This window comes from Pantherophis guttatus, chromosome 16 (genome assembly GCF_059756535.1).
Source record: "Pantherophis guttatus breed Tessera chromosome 16, ASM5975653v1, whole genome shotgun sequence".
Lineage (NCBI taxonomy): Eukaryota > Metazoa > Chordata > Lepidosauria > Squamata > Colubridae > Pantherophis > Pantherophis guttatus.
The window spans coordinates 18,378,333-18,394,581 of NC_142078.1; the positions used below are offsets into that span (position 1 = coordinate 18,378,333).

General features: G+C 46.0%; 1 protein-coding gene across 2 annotated transcripts; it reads right to left on the reverse strand.

Annotated features, from left to right (window-relative positions):
- Positions 1-1,253: 1,253 nt before the first annotated feature.
- AIF1L (allograft inflammatory factor 1 like) lies at positions 1,254-16,016 on the reverse strand. Of its 2 annotated transcripts, none has more exons than XM_034427118.3 (6): positions 14,514-16,016; positions 13,361-13,422; positions 9,165-9,231; positions 4,973-5,014; positions 4,058-4,220; positions 1,254-2,749 (listed from the first exon to the last, which is right to left on the reverse strand). In XM_034427118.3, exons 1-6 carry the CDS (start codon positions 14,542-14,544, stop codon positions 2,662-2,664), a joined length of 453 nt encoding a protein of 150 aa, XP_034283009.1. In that variant the 5' UTR covers positions 14,545-16,016; the 3' UTR covers positions 1,254-2,661. The 2 variants fall into 2 exon arrangements, with proteins under 2 accessions (XP_034283009.1, XP_087735707.1); XM_087879581.1 differs by having other exon boundaries at positions 6,956-9,231; positions 14,514-14,646.
- Positions 16,017-16,249: the final 233 nt, after the last annotated feature.

The window sequence follows — 16,249 nt, forward strand, 5'->3', positions numbered from 1 at the left end:
GAGAAGGAGGTGGCTGGATGGAGTCACTGAAGCAATCGGCGTAAGCTTAAATGGATTCTGGGGGATGATAGAGGACAGGAAGGTCTGGAGGAACATTGTCCATGGGGTCGCAATGGGTCGGACACAACTTCGCGACTAACAACAACAACAACATATCCCAAAAAATATGTTTGCAAGGAGCAGGATTTTTTTTAAAATAGATGTTGATGAGTTGGTGTGTTTCTACATGAACATACACTGGCTTGTGCAACAAAAGAAAATAATAGAAACCAGCATCATAAAAATAAAATAAGAAGTTAAAGTGCTGTGGGTCTTTAGAATTCAAACAGGCACCTGCTACATAACACCCAGACTTAATAATTGTCGATAAGAAAGACAAAAAAAAGTCTTCTCAACACCCCTCAATAGCCGGCTCTCAAGACATCCTAGAAGACGAATGTTCCTCATAGCCCATGTAGCTTAGTGTTACCCGTGTTGCTAAACCAAGATTTGATTAACCGCCGTTGCTGGAATAAACCACCATTGGGTGGATTGAGTCCTAAGCCTCGGTTAGCATCCTCCTGGGTTTACACTAACCAGGAAGCTAAACCCCAAATAATAGTTTTTTGTGGCTTTGTGCAATGTGTGACTCCAGAGAGTGTCAAGTGAAGGACATCAAATGCCCATAAATCACACGTCGTATGAATAGAGCCACGATCCTGAGTTTAGCATGTGGCATGAATTCTCTTGCACACCAGGTATTTTTCATTGGTGTCCATAATATATATCTCAGAAGCAACGGTGGGTTACACTTTATGTTACTACTGGTTCGCCACACACGTGCACTCTTGCTTCATGCATATGTGCCCCCAGTTTGCATGCGCGCCTGCCTTCCACACGTGCGCCCGGCCTCAACAATGGGCCTAAATAGGATGGCATAGAGCATCTGGATGGCATCCGGTGCGGGTGGGTGGGGATGCAGGCCAAGCCACGATTTCCACTACCGGTTCAGGCGAATTGGTTCAAACCGGCTGAATACCACTTGTGCTCAGAAGTCAGAATTTTGATTTATTTACTGTGAGTCTTAAGAATTGTATTGGTCCATTTGGGTTGAAAGCCAGCAGGGGGCGCCTCTAGCCACCTTGGAAAGCTAAGCAGGGTTGAAGCTGGTTAGCGTTTGAATGGGAGACGACCAAGAGAGACCCCCTCCCCCCCCCCCGAGGCTGAATGGTTAGACTGGGAAGTTGAAAAAAGAAAAAGAAAAATGATAGAAGTAAACGGCAAATTATTTTGTATTATTTTGTAAGAAACCGAAAGAAACTCGACGCGTGTCCAGTTACTCATCAGGAGTTGAATTCAACTCAACGGAGACTCGGCCCTGGGTGAACTCAGCTACTAAAAGAAAAAGAACCCCTTAAGAGGATTAAATCCAACTCCACAGCCAAATGGACCTCACATACAGGTAGTCCTCGACTTACAACCACAATCGAAATCAGAATTTTCATCCAGATGCTTGTTGAGTGAGCCACGTCTGATTTTACGACCTTACATCGCTGTGGTTGTTAAGTGAGTTGCTTGGTCGTTAAATTGCTTCCCCCTCCCCCCATTGACTTTGCTTGTTGGAAGCCCGCTGCGAAGGCCGCAAAGAAAGATCACGTGACACACACCCCCGGGAATGCTGAAACCGTCATAAGTACATGCCAGTTTCCCAGCGCCAGGATTTCGATCACACAATCGTGGGATTGCTATGACAAGTCGTTAAGGGTGAAGAAGACTAGCTTTTTCCCGTGCCATTGTAGCTTTTAAACGGTCACTAAATGAATGGTTGTTAAGCCGAGGATTACCTGTATCAAGAAGGGGAAGGTACACATTGACCTGATCAAGGAAGTTGGCTTGAACAAAGAAACCAAGATTAGAAAATCATCGAGAAAAAACATTTTTTACGCATTTTACAGGATGACAGAAGGGAAAAAAAAATCTCAGAAATCAGGAAAGCGACTCTGAGAAAGACACTTAGAAGTTTTGTGGTGGTTTTGCAAAAACGGGAGCCATTTTTCCCCCCGTGTGTCGACCCCCCCCAGCTCCAGAACTAACCACGATGTCACTCAATCCGGTTTAGGACTGATTCTGAAATTCAGGCTAAAACGCCTCTGGTTTTCCCTTTTTCCTTTGCTTCATCACCGTTTGGAAAAAAAATAACACACTTGCCTGATGCAAAAAATTCTGGTTTATGCTCCTTAAAAGATATGACCCAACTAAACCATCTGAATTTTTTTTCCCCGCCCCTTGGACCAAAGGGGTTGGTTTTTCTTCCAGCTGCACACTGAAAAGCCATTTTCAGAAAGTAGTTTTGTGTTTGGAACAGAAGTAAATCTGAATAATTTCAGGTTTGGGAGAAAAGCGGGGGGGGAGGGGCCTTCGGAGAGCGTTCACCTCCCGCGAACACCCCGTGAAATCTGGATGTTGCATTTAGAGTTTTCTTCTGTTCTGGAGAACCATGGGGCTTGCTATTCGGGTTGCAGTTGAGAATAAAAATTAGGGGTGACTCTGGTTTGACGTCTGGTGGACTTTTCCTTGCCATTCCTTCAGATGGAGTCTTATAAAACGGGCTGGTTTAAAAGCAACGGAGCAGAGATCTTGCGCCCGTCAGAGGTGGAAAATGTTCCGTATTCTCCTCTCCCTTTAAGGAAGGCTCGAGAGGTCTCTTTCCGGAGGAGGACCTGAAAATTTGGGGGTGCTTTCTTGACTCTTGCCTTCAAACATCATCACCCTAAAAGAAGAGGACAGCAAAGGAGAGAAGAAGAATTAATGGAATATTACCAGATTAGACTAACCGAGTTGGAAGGGACCTCGGAGGTCATCTAGTCCAACCCCCTGCTCACGCAGGAGACCTGTACTAGGGATTCGAACCGCCGAACTGCCGACCTTTCTGAAACGACAAGCTCAGTGTCTTGGCCACTGAAGGTCTCTTGCCTTGGGCACGGCGTTAGATTAGAAGATCTCCAAAGTCCCTTCCAGCCCTAGCATTCTATATTCTTCTACCCCCTTTGAGAAGAACCGACGTTCACCTGTAGCTTACTCACCTGAGATGCCCCGTAGCTACTCTAGCTCTCCAACTTTCTCTGCTGAGGATGGCTAGACTGCTCCCTCTCACTTCCCTAGGTGGCTGTCTCTCTAACCCCACGCCAGTTACAAGTTCTCCTTCCAACATCACAACCCACGGTCTCCCTCTGGCCAATCTTGGGGTGAATGGCCTGGGTCAGCCGTGGAGGAAGGACGCGAGGCCGGAGGGCAAAGAGGAGGGGAATCGGAAAACTTTGATAATAATGGGAGCCAAATCCCTCGTGCCCACACAGAGTTCGGAGTCATTGTTCTCCGTCCAGGATTCAAAATTTGGAACAGGAATGGAAACCGAGACGGGGATCGAAAGACAATGGGGAGTTTGTTCCTGCCATTCTTGCATTTTAGCTTTTTAAATCTTTAGCAAAATAGTTTTTAGTCTTAACTGGAGTTGAGGGGGACGAGGAATTCCTTTCTCTGTTGATGGGGCGTCAACAGAGTTCTCCGAAGTTTTGGGGGGCAATAAATTTAAATAAATCAACAAGAACGTTAGGACGCGGTGGCTCAGGGGCTAAGACGTTGAGCTTGTCGGTCGAGAGGTCGGCAGTTCAGCGGTTCGAATCCCTAGTGCCGCGGAACGGGGTGAGCTCCCGTGACTTGTCCCAGCTTCTGCCAACCTAGCAGTTTGAAAGCACATAAAAAAATGCAAGTAGAAAAATAGGGACCAACTTTGGTGGGAAGGGAAGAGCATTCTGTGCGCCTTTGGCGTTGAGTCATGCCGGCCACACGACCACGGAGACGTGGTCTAGATCACTGATACATTTAAACTGGCTGTTCTTTGACCAAAAGGCTGGGCTAGAAATGGATGATTTGGGAAAAATGGCTTAGAGAGTTTTGCAGAGGCACAACGGTGGCCGGGCAGCAGTTGGCAAACTAGCCAAGATGACTCGCCCAACAAACTGTTTGGAAACGCTGCATCAAAACCGCACCGCGATTTGCTCCTCTCCCGGATACTCACAGCTTGAGGACGGCCGACCTCTTGCCCAGCATCATGGTCACGAAATCCTGGTACGAGATGGTTTCGCTGATCCCTCCGGTGACTTCAGAGATCATTTTCTTCAGCTCCAGGTGGGTTTTGGGTGTCCCCAATTTCTCCATCATCCTTTTCACAGACATGAGATCTGCGAGGAACGACAGGCGGAGAGAGGACGCTTAAGGCCTGCAGAGGGGGACGCTAACGGAAAACCAGAGAAGAGGCGCGTCTGCCCCTTGCCTTGCTGTACAGGCAGTCCTCGACTTATGACTGTAGTGAAGCTTAAATTGTGAAGGTCGTAAAAGGGGTCAGTCACGTGACTGACCCGAATTTTGTGACCTCCCTGGAGACGGTTGTTCAATGAGCACCACGGTCATTAAGTGAGCCCATGGCTCGGGAGGGTGTGTGGCTTTGCTGGAAGTCGAGACTAAATGCCAGTTTTTTTCGGCAAAACCGTCATAATATGGTTTGTAAGCTCCCCAGAGTGACTCTGAGGTAAGATGGGGGGGGGGTATAAATTAAATTAAATTAATTAAAATAAAGTAAAGTAAAGTAATAAAATACAGTACAATGAAGTAAAATTAATATGCTTGTCAGAAGCCGTCTGGGAAGGGTCGCAGGCGGAGATCACGCGATTCCAGGGATTGCTACAACCGTCATAAATACATGCCAGTGGTTGCCAAGCGCCCGGATTTTGATCACGTGACTTTGGGGTACCGCAACAGCTTTAAGCGCGAGGACCAGTTGTAAGTGACTTGTTTAAGCGCCGTTGCAACTTCGAACGGTCGCTAAATGAGTGGTTGTAAGTCAAGGACTCCCTTTATCACGTAAAAACCAAACAAAAAACAACACTGATTTGCTCTTTTCAAGCGGGGTCAATTGGCCACAGGAGCATCTCACCGATCTCGCCGTGATTATTCAGGTCGAACTCCATGTATTTTTCTAGAAAGGAGAAACAAAGGTTAGCGCCATCCAAACTCAGCCCTTAGAACACACCACCGTAGAATAAACAGAGTTGGAAGGGACCTTAGAGGTCCTCTAGTCCAACCCCCTGCTCAAACAGGAGACCCTATGCCAGAGGTTTGCAACCTTAAACACTCAAAAGAGCCATTTGGACCCGTTTCCCACAGAAAAGAAAACACCGGGAGCCACAAAACCCTTCCCGTGCCTGACTATTTCTTGAGCGGCCACCAAACTAGCATCTGTAGTTGAATTAAATCTTCTGTTTTCTTCTGAAGCTTTTCTTTTCTTGGATTTATCCATAGTTGGTCTACTGGGGGGTTGAAAAGCTCAATAAATCGCGTGCCGGCGGGTGTCGCACATTGGCGGTTGTGACGCATATTTTCAGCGACAGGGAGCCGCAGCAGAGGGATGAAAGAGCCATATGTGGCTCCAGAGCCGCAGGTTGCTGACCCCTGCCCTATACCATTCCGCACAGATGGGTGTCCAATCTCTGCTTGAAAACCTCCAGGGAGGAGCCCCCACAATTTCTGGAGGCAAGCTAGTGTGCAAGATATACATATTGGAGCCATTGTTTTGGAGAAATAGGATGATGGGACTGCTCTTTTCTTTCCTTTGAGGCTGTGACTTTGAGATGGCAGACCTCCACAAGAATGCATCGTCTCTCTCTTTTTCTTCCTTTTTTTCTTGTAAGCTTTTGGGTTGAAACAAGGCAAAAAAAGAAAAAAGAAAAGGTCCCCGTTAGATAAGGGGAAAAAAAATCCGATCCGTTGCATGTTCACTTGTAAATAAATGCTATCCAGTTTAGGCAGCAGCAGGGAAAATATTCTGGTTTTCTCCTCCTCTCTCTTTTTTTTCTCTTCAGCCTTTTTGTCTTGCAACACGTACTTCCCTGTTTTGAAAGATCTGAAGGACGATCCCTGTGCCAAGATGCTGGAAAATGCCCTTGACTCGTTTCCTGTTCCTGCCGGCTATTTTATTTTATTCAATGCGGCTTTACTTTTGATGTCTGTTTTCTGCTGGTGCTTGTTTTCTGCTGGTTTCCAAGTTCTCTTTTGGAGAGAAAAGTAGACTTCAAAAGCAGCTGTTTCCTCCTGGGAGATCAGGCAGGGGTGCTTAATATTACAAGAAGAAGAAGAAGAAGAAGAAGAAGAAGAAGAAGAAGAAGAAGAAGAAGAGGAAGAGGAAGAGGAAGAGGAAGAGGAAGAGGAAGAAGAAGAAGAAGAAGAAGAAGAAGAAGAAGAAGAAGAAGAAGAAGAAGAAGAAGAAAGGGCGGGGAGAGAGGGAAAGAAGAGGAAGGGGAAAAAAGAGGAAGGAGAAGGGAGAAAGGAAGAAGAAGAAAAAAAGAAAGGATGGAGAGAGGAGGAAGGGGAAAGGAAGAAGGAGAGAGGAGGAAGGACAAAAGAAAAAGGGAGGAAGGAGAATAAAGAGGAAAGAAGAAAAATAAAGGATGAAGGAGGAGGAAGAAATGAATGAATGAAAGGAATAATGAAAAATGAGGGAAGGTGGAAGGAAGAGAGGGCAACATAGAAAGAAAGGAAGAAGGAGAAATGGGATGGAGAAAAGGAAGGAAAAAAGGAAGATTTTTAAGGGAGGAAAGAAGGAAGGGAGGGATGAAGAAATCTAGTTATAAGTGAGGAAGGAAGGAAAGAAGGAAGGAAGGAAGAAAGGAAGGAAAGAAGAAAGGAAGGAAGGAAGAAAGGAAGGAAGGCAGAAAGGCAAATTACAAAACCTAAAATCCTATTCCCTTCTTGTTTGTTTATCACACTTTTACGCGGTACAGGAACATTCCTTTCTTTGGCGTGTGGCCGTATCATAAAAATGCCCCCCCCCCCCCGATTCCGTCCATAAAACAGGCTTTAACAGGATGATTTAAGCGCTCTCCAACCACCTGCTGAAGGCTTGCTTTATGTTAATCCTTGCCTTGTTGCTCTTCCTGGCTTCACATGTTGCATAAATGAGTTGAAGGTCCACATTCCTGCTTGGCGTTGCTGCTCAACGCTTCCCAGAATTCGCTCCCAGCGAATTTCATGGAAAAACAAGAGACAAAAAATGCTTTAAGAGGAGAGAAAACCACCCTGGCTTCAACAAACTACTTTGCTCCCAGAAAAAAAAGAAAAAAAAAAAAGCCTTGGAGATCTTGCTTGTACATATCCTCACTAACGGGGGGGAGGGGTGTACAAATCCTGAGTTTGCAGCGTGTTTTGTGAGTGTGTGTCTTTCTGTGCACTTTGTATCCGGTGGGACAAAAAAAGGCGTAGAAACAAAAGCTTTGATTGTTGGTCAGTTCCAAAAGAGAAAAGTTTTTGATCAGAGAAATGCTGGATTTGCTGGCTAGACGTGCACAGGAGCAAAGATTTGGAAAGAGGAAAAATAAGTGTGCATGCTTTGCACGTGTGCTCACAATCAACACAACCTTAGTCCTTCCCCGAGCAGCGTATAAAGACGCTTTGCATGCTGAACCCCCCTTTTGCCCAAGGTTGAATTTTCGTGGTCTCTGCAGCAGGCACGGATTTCATTTCACAACTTCGAGTCTCGATTCTGCCCGAGCGAGAATTTTCATCGCACGATGGTGGGGAACGTTGCAAGTGTGAAGGCTTGATGGTCAGTCACATTTTTTTTTCGGCACCGTCGTAACTTCGAACAGTTGCTAAGCGGATGGTTCTAAGCAGTGGTGAAATCCAAATTTTTTTATTATCACCGGTTCTGTGGGCATGGCTTGGTTGGACGTGGCTTGGTGGGCGTGGCAGGGGAAGGATACTGCAAAATCTCCATTCCCACCCCGCTCCAGGGGAAGGATACTGCAAAATCTCCATTCCCACCCAACTCCTGGGGGAAGGATATTGCAAAGTCTTCATTCCCATCCCACTCCAGAGGAAGGATACTGCAAAATCCCCATTCCCACTCCACTCCTGGGGGAAGGATACTGCAAAATCCCCATTCCCACCCCACTCCTGGGGGAAGGATACTGTAAAATCTCCATTCCCACCCCACTCCAGGGGAAGGATACTGCAAAATCCCCATTCCAACACCACTCTGGAGCCAGCCAGAGGTGGCATTTGCCGGTTCTCCGAACTACTCAAAATTTCTGCTACTGGTTCTCCAGAACCTGTCAGAACCTGCTGGATTTCACCCCTGGTTCTAAGTCGAGGACTACTTGCAGATCCGCTGCTGATCAGTTGTCAATCTTGTTTGCTTTTCCTGGTTGAGTATATTTTGCAAAACCGAGCCTGGTCGGTTACTTGATGATCCAGTTGTTTTTGTGAAACCATACGGGCGTAGCCTACGAGATCTCGAAGGAGGCCAAACATGTTTAAAAATCAGAGGTTCCAATCCCATCTGTTGCACTGGCAATAATAATATTCCCAGTTCTCACCCACACCCTGATCTTGTAGCCAAAGACACATTTTTAATCCCGCTTCCCAGCTGGGAAAAAAAAACTAGCCACCATTGCCAGTTCCTCAGATCGGATCTGGCCACGAAACCTGGCCACTGGTGGGATGCAAAATCCCTTCCAGATGTGCTGGATTTGGAGCCAGGGAGGTGGTGGCCCCAAACATCTGGAGAACTTCAAGCTGGAGGAGACCACAATAGGACTTTAACATGTCCTCCATTTTTACTTTAAAAAATAGAGGGAAAGAAAAAGAGGAGGGTGAATGGAAGTAGTTTTTGGAAGTAATTTTGACTGGTAAAAAGAGAATAATTTTTCACCAATCTCCCTAAAAGTGAGATAAAACACTGGTTTGTATTCACTGCGGGGGACGACTGAAATATTTCCTATCTCCTTGGCTTAGATAGACTCTCATTCTCCAGGCAACTGAAGTCTGGTCCAGGGTATTTCCCAGATATGGGACTTCAACTCCCAGAATTCCCCAGGCAGAATGCTTTAAGATACATGGACTTCAACTCCCAGAATGCCTCAGTTTGGATGCTTTAAAATGCACGGACTTCAATTCCCAGAATTCCCCATCCAGCATGCTTTAAGAGGCATGGATCTACCCAAAATAATAACTTTGGAGATTGTCACATAGCATTGTTTCTTTTTCCATCTTCTGGACAATTGCAGTGCGTCTGGCCCTAACCCAAAGGAAAATTCTTTTCTACAGGTGGTTCACTCAATGAGGACCAGTACCTTTAAAAACCGCAAGCTTTTCTTCCAGGTCCTCTTCATCGCTAAATTTTGGGTCGCAGAGAAACTCCTGAAACAGAGGGGAAAAAAAGGATTAAAAAAAGGAGGCGATCAATAGGTTTAAGCAACAATCAAATCTTCCAGCAGCTTCCTTTGTGTGTTGCCTCGGTAGACACAGTGTGTTTACAGAAATTTTGAGTTCAGTTGTGGTCATAAGTCGAGAACTACCAGTATATACAGACTGTCACAATCTCTTTGCAATTTTAGCTAAATTTAAACACTTTACACAATCAAAATAGCTTTGTTGGGTGTTGCAGGGGGGAAAATATATTGCAAAAATTGGGCCATTCTGTTAAAAAAAAGAAGGAAAAGAAACTGCCAGAAAGAAAAAACACAGCATTAAAAGTAGAGAAAAGCGTCTGAATTAAGGCTGAGGGTTAGGAGTCAATTTTCAACAAAGTTATCTTGAAGTAGAGATTGTAGAGCCTTGAGCAGAGATAATGAACAATTGTGTCAGCAAAGCCAAACTGGACTCCGTGGGATGCATGATAAAGAAAGTCAATTCAGACAAATGGAATGCAGATAATCCTCTCTACTTATAGAAGCACAGGGCTGGAAGGGAAGGGACCTTGGAGGTCTTCTAGTCCACCCCTCTGGCCAAAACAGGAGACCTTCTACCAGGCGTCCTTGGTGCTCTCTGAGATTTGATTTTTTTCTTGCAGACGTTTCATTACCAAACTAGGTAACATGATCAGTGCTAGTGATGACACATCTTCAAGCTCAGAGAGCACCAAGGATGCCAGAATCCTCCTCCTCCTATGCTCCAAAGCCCCTGAGGGCAGGACAATAAGCAAAGGGTGGAAACTAACCAAGGAGAGAAGCAACCTGGAATTGAGAAGAAACTTCCTAACAGTGAGGACAATTAACCAGTGGAACTCCTTGCCACCAGAAGTTGTGGATGCTCCATCACTGGAGGTTTTCAAGAAGAGATTGGACAGCCATTTGTCTGGAATGGAATAGGGTCTCCTGCCTGAGCAGGGGGTTGGACTAGAAGACCTCCAAGGTCCCTTCCGTTATTCTACGTTCATTTATTGACCGTCCGACTTCAGAGGTTCCAGTTTTGGCCGTATGTCGAGGACTACCTATAATCCTGACCATCAGTCACAGAGCTTCCGCTGGCATGCTCCAATTTCTTGAAGCATCTTCTCCTCATTCTAAAATCCAGCCAGTTTCCTATCTCTTTTCTTTGGCAAAAGGCACAAAAAGAAAAAAGAAAAATCCTTTTGAGAATCTAGAGAGATATATTTTCATAACTCTCCGCCGTACCCCAAAGGAATTTATTTTTAAGATTTTAAAAAACACACACACACACACATCCTTTTGAGCAGGAAGGGTAGAAATTCCTGGAAGTCACTACCTGAAACTTCTCAAGCAGGTTTTTTCACCTTTTGCAGGCTGATACCAAACAGGGAAAGACGTGGCTTGCATAAATCATCAGTTCAAGCCAGAGGGCTGTTTGGAAATCTGTTTAGATTGCATCAACAAGAGACACGCGTTTCTTTTTAAGAGCCAGCACATTCCCTCGTGAAAAAAAACCGAAGCTGGCAAGGGACAATCGGAGCCTTTTACGCTGGGTGATGATCTAGTCTGGGAGGGATCAGAAAGTGCAGATCTGGCTGATTTCTTGAATGCCGCAGAAGTCTGATTGCCACCCTCCACGTTTCTTCACACCTCTGTCTGCTCCCAAACCCACATCCAAAGCTTTTCACCAAGACAAAAGACAGCTTTATATATATATATATACCACAAATGCAAAATAAAGCTTCAACGGCCAAAGAGAGAGAGAGATGAGAGAAAGAAAGAGAGAGAGAGAGATGACAGAGAGAGAAGGGGGGAGAGAGAGAGAGAGAGATGACAAAGGGAGAAACATGAGAGACAAAGAGAGAGAAAGGGAGCAAAAGAGAAAGAGAGATGAAAAAGAGAGCGAAATCAGAGATGACAGAGAGAGAAAGATGACACAGAAAGAGATTAGACAGGGAGAGAGAGATGAAAGAGAGATGAGAAAGACAGAGAAAAAGAAAGAGATGAGACAAAGAGAGAGATGACAGAAAGAGAGGGAGGGAGGGGGTGAGAGAGAGAGAGAGAGAGAGAGAGAGAGAGAGAGAGAGAGAGAGAGAGAGAGATGACGAAGAGACAGTATTGTATTTATTTTTATTTCTATTTTTTACATTTTGATCGGGTAATGGACATGTGTTTATCCCAAGCATTGTTGTTGTTGTTAGTTGCAAAGTTGTGTCCGACCCATGGTGACCCCATGGACAACATTCTTCCAGGCCTTCCTGTCCTCTACCATCCTCTGGAGTCCATTGAAGCTCACGCCAACTACTTCGGTGGCTCCATCCAGCCACCTCCTTCTCTGCCGTCCCCTTCTTCTTCTTTTGCCCTCCATCATTCCCAGCATTAGGCTCTTCTCCAGGGAGTCCTTCCTTCTCCTTAGGTGGCCAAAGGATTTGAGTTTCCTCTTCAGGATCTTCTCAAGAGCAGTCAGGGTTGATCTCCTCTAGGACTGACCGGTTGGATGGCCTTGCAGTCCAAGGGATTCGCAGGAGTCTTCTCCAGCACCAGAGTTCAAAGGCCTCCATTCTTTGGCCTTCTCAGCCTTCCTTATGGTCCAACTTTCACAGCCATCCATTGCTACATCCCAAGCATGTTTAAATTCAATTTCTACGCCTGATCCACAATCTCAGCTGGAAGTTGGTTCCAAGCTTCCATTATTCCTTCTGTGAAATCATAATTTCCAAAATAACTTTGGAACGTCCCTCCTGTCAGTCTGAGGTTGTGCCTCTCGCCCTCCGTGTTCTCTTCTTGGCAATTCAACAAATGCCCCAATAGGTAATCCTTCGGAGAAGGCCAGGAAAGCATAGGGTTAAAAAAAAATATTAAAAAATAAGGCTGAACAAAAAAAACCTTGAGTGTTTCCTGGATCACAGAGCAGACTTTGGGCACCGAAAGGTGATTGGATGATGAATTAACTAGAAAATACCATAGTTGGCAAGGATGAAGGCTGAAAATGGGGAAGATAAGGAACAGGAAGGTCCTCAAAAGAGCTAGGATAGAATAGAGTTGGAAGGGACCTTGGAGGTCTTCTAGTCCAGCCCCCTGCTCAAACAGGAGACGGTATACCATTTCAGACAGATGGCTGTCCAGTCTCTTCTTGAAAACCTCCAGTGATGGAGCTTCCACAACTTCTGGTGGCAAGGAGTTCCACTGGTTAATTGTCCTCACTGTTAGGAAGTTTCTTCTCAATTCCAGGTTGCTTCTCTCCTTGATTAGTTTCCATTCATTGTTTCTCGTCTTGCCTTCTGGCGCTTTGGAGAATTAATTGATCCTTATTTTCTGTGAATGATCAGCAGGGAGAAATCAAAACGGACCACCTGGTCTCCAAAACCTAGTCTCAACTCGGCAAAAATCCGTTTAAATGCTCCCATTCAACTTGGCTCAAGATGCAGGTGGTCCTTGATTTACAATCATTCCTTTCGTGACCGGGTCGAAGTTAAAACAGCCCTGAAAGAAGTGACTTACGACCATTTTTCACATTTAAGTACCGTTGCAGCATCTCCCGGATCACAGGATCACAATTCAGACACCCATCCACTAACCCGGTTTTCTTCCTATCCTGGTTACTGATTGGTTGGTTGATTCCAGTGGTGGGTTTCAATTTTTTTTACTACTGGTTTTGTGGGCGTGGCTTGGTGGGCGTGGCTTGGTGGCAGGGGAAGGATACTGTAAAATCTCCATTCCCACCCCACTCCAGGGGAACGTTACTGCAAAATCCCCATTTCCTCCCAATCAGCTGGGACTCGGGAGGCAGAGAATAGATGGGGTGGGGGCCAGTCAGAATTTTTACTACCGGTTCTCCGAAACTACTCAAAATTTCCGCTACCGGTTCTCCAGAACTGGTCAGAACCTGCTGAAACCCGTCTCTGGAGGAGTTCCCTTTACCGGGTTAAACCTCAAAGCGAATTTTGACAGGCACAGAAAGGCACAGACCGAGCGAGGCGAACCCGAATGGAGAAAGCTGCCAGAAATTGTGCGCCTAGAGATTTTGCAAAGTTTGTCGCTGACGGGGGTTTAATCCAGGCTGTGTGAATGTGGGTTCGACTTGGCAAGAGAGAAAGAGAGGAAAAAGTTGCACTTACTTTGTTGATTTCCTCTAACCTCCCTTCTTGTTCAGCTTTCAGCAAACGGAACGCTTTTCCCCCTGTGGATCAGATAGATAGATAGATAGATAGATAGATAGATAGATAGATAGATAGATAGATTCATTCATTCATTCATTCATTCATTCATTTTGTCAAGCATGTATACGATAACAGATATAAGTATAAACACAATTATGAACACAGGAAATGGGTACGAATAATTAGGACAGGGACGGTAGGCACGCTTATGCACGCCCCCTTTACTGACCTCTTAGGAATGGGGTGAGGTCCACAGTAGACAGTTTAAGGTTAAAGTTTTGGGGGTTTTGGGAATGAAACCACAGAGTCAGGTAGTGCATTCCAGGCATTGACCTCTCTGTTGCTGAAGTCGTATTTTCTGCAATCGAGTTTGGAGCGGTTTACCTTGAGTTTGTGTCTTATTATTTGCTCGTGTGTTGTTGTGGTTGAAGCTGAAGTAGTCATTGACAGGTAGGACATTGTGGCAGATAATTTTGTGTACTACGCTTAGGTCAGACCGAAGGCGGCGTAGTTCTAAGTTGTCTAAGCTCAAAATTTCAAGCCTGGTGGCATAAGGGATTTTATTGTAGGTAGAGGAATGGAGGACTCTTCTCGTGAAATACCTCTGGACTCTCTCCATTGTATTAATGTCCGATATACAATGCGGATTCCAGGCAGTTTTTTTTAAAATTAAAAATTAATTAATTTTTTTTTAAAATTCCAGGCAATTTTTCCTTATCTAAAGGGGGACTTTCCTTGCTCCCTTTCGACCCCATCCCGTCAAGAAAGAAAGAAAAGAAGAGAGAGAATCTTTTTTCTGGAGAAGATTTCCCATCTCAAAGTCGCAGCCTTAAAAGAAAAGAAAAAAACAAAAACAAAAGAGGAGGGAGAAGTAAATAGCCAAGTCCCATTCATCCTGTCTTCTTCAAAAGAGGAGTGGGGGATTGAAACTGCGTCCCAGGGGAATTAAAAAGACCCCCCCCCTCCTCCCTTTGCATTCGCAACAAGCAATCTTGTGTGCCTGGGAAAGCAACTGAAGCAACTTTGGGAGTTTTCCAACACCAACACCACACAGCTTCCACGCAAGGAACTTTCTTCCTCTCGCTAAACCCCCCCCCCCCCACGCACGTACCTTGGTGGGCATTGTTGAGCATCACAGACATGGTGGGATGCTGGTGGCCGGTTCTGGAGGGTGGTGGGGGGAACGGGCTGGACGCTCTCCCCTAGCCCTTTGCTCTGCTGGGTTTTTTTTTTTCTCCACCACCGCCAAGCCGAGAGGGAGTCGTACTTTTGTGCACCTAAGCCAGCCCATTTCTCTTCAATGAAGCCATTCACAAGCCGGGTTGAGTGGCGGGTCCCTCTGCTGGGATTGGGGGAGGAAGGCTTTGCAAAGGGCTCAGCGCCCCACAGCCGGGGCCTCCCTCCCTCCCTCCCTCCCTCCCCCTTCTGCAGTTGCAAAGAAAGCTGGCAAGTTAACCCCTTCCTTGGTTATGCCATGAATGCCTTGCTCCGGGCATTGGCGGAGAGGGTTATTATAATGATCAGGAACCTGGTTTCAGGAAGGCTGGAGAGACACACAATAAATAACCCAAGCTGGACGTTGGGTTAACACAACACGAGACTTCGGTTTCTTCCCACCCACCAACAAACTTAGAACTTAGGAGGAATTTCCTGACAGTGGGAATAATTCATCGGTGGAAGGGCTTCCCCCTCCAGAAGTTGTGGGTGGCTGCTCCATCACTGGAGGCTTTCAAGGAGAGATTGGACAGCCATTTGTCTGGTAAAGGGTCTCCTGCTTGAGCGGGGGTGGGGGTGGGGTTTGGAATAGATGACCTCCAAGGTCCCTTTTGACTATGTTATACGGCTAACTTTCCTTGTCCTGGGGAAATGATGGGAAATTGCCCTGCTGTGTTTATGAGGTGTGGGTTGAGGTATGAAGGCGGACCCAAGGAAGGGAAGGGAAGGGAAGGGAAGAGAGGGAGAGGAGAGGGGAGGAGAGGAAAGGGAAAAGGGATGGGAAGGGAAAGGAAGGGAAGGTAAGGGAAGAGAGGGAGAGAGAGAGGGAGAGGAGAGGAGAGGAGAGGAGAGGAGAGGAGAGGAGAGGGAAAAGGGATGGGAAGGGAAAGGAAGGGAAGGTGAAAGGAAAGGAAAGCTAGGGAAGGAAGGGAAGGGAAGGGAGAAGGGAATGAAAGAAGGAAGGAGAGGGGAGGAAAGGAAAGGAAAGCTAGAGAAGGAAAGGAAAGGAAAGGAAAGGAAAGGAAAGGAAAGGAAAGGAAAGGAAGGAAAGGAAAGGAAGGAAAGGACAGATGACAGGGGAAGGGAAGGGAAGGGAAGGGAAGGGAAGGGAAGGAAGGAAAGGAAAGGAAAGGAAAGGAAGAGCTACATATATGGAAGGAAGGGAAGAGAGTTGAGAGAAGGAAGGAAAAAATAAAAGGAAGGAATATAGAAAGGCAGGGAGGGATGTGAAGAAAGGGAAGAAGACAAATGAAAAATTAGAGAAATAGATGGAGAAAGAATGAGAGAGGAAAAGAGAGAAGAAAGGACAGAAAGAGAAAGAAAAGAAAAGAAAGAAAGAAAGAAAGAAAGAAAGAAAGGAAAAGAAAGTTCATCCCTGCTCTATTCTGCTTTCAAATTTCCTGGGAGAATATATATATATATTTTGGTTCAGAAATGCAACCAAACAGGCGTGGACCAAGGCGTGGTTGCCGGGGACCCCCACCCACCTCGGTGAAGCCAAGATTCTGAATCACCGCCTGAAAGGCCCAAAGCACTTATTATCCACAGCATTCCTGGCGAGGTTTGTCAACTTTGCCGAGGACGGAGAGAGCAGCCCAGGGAGGGTCTCCTCCACCCTGCCCATCACGTGGG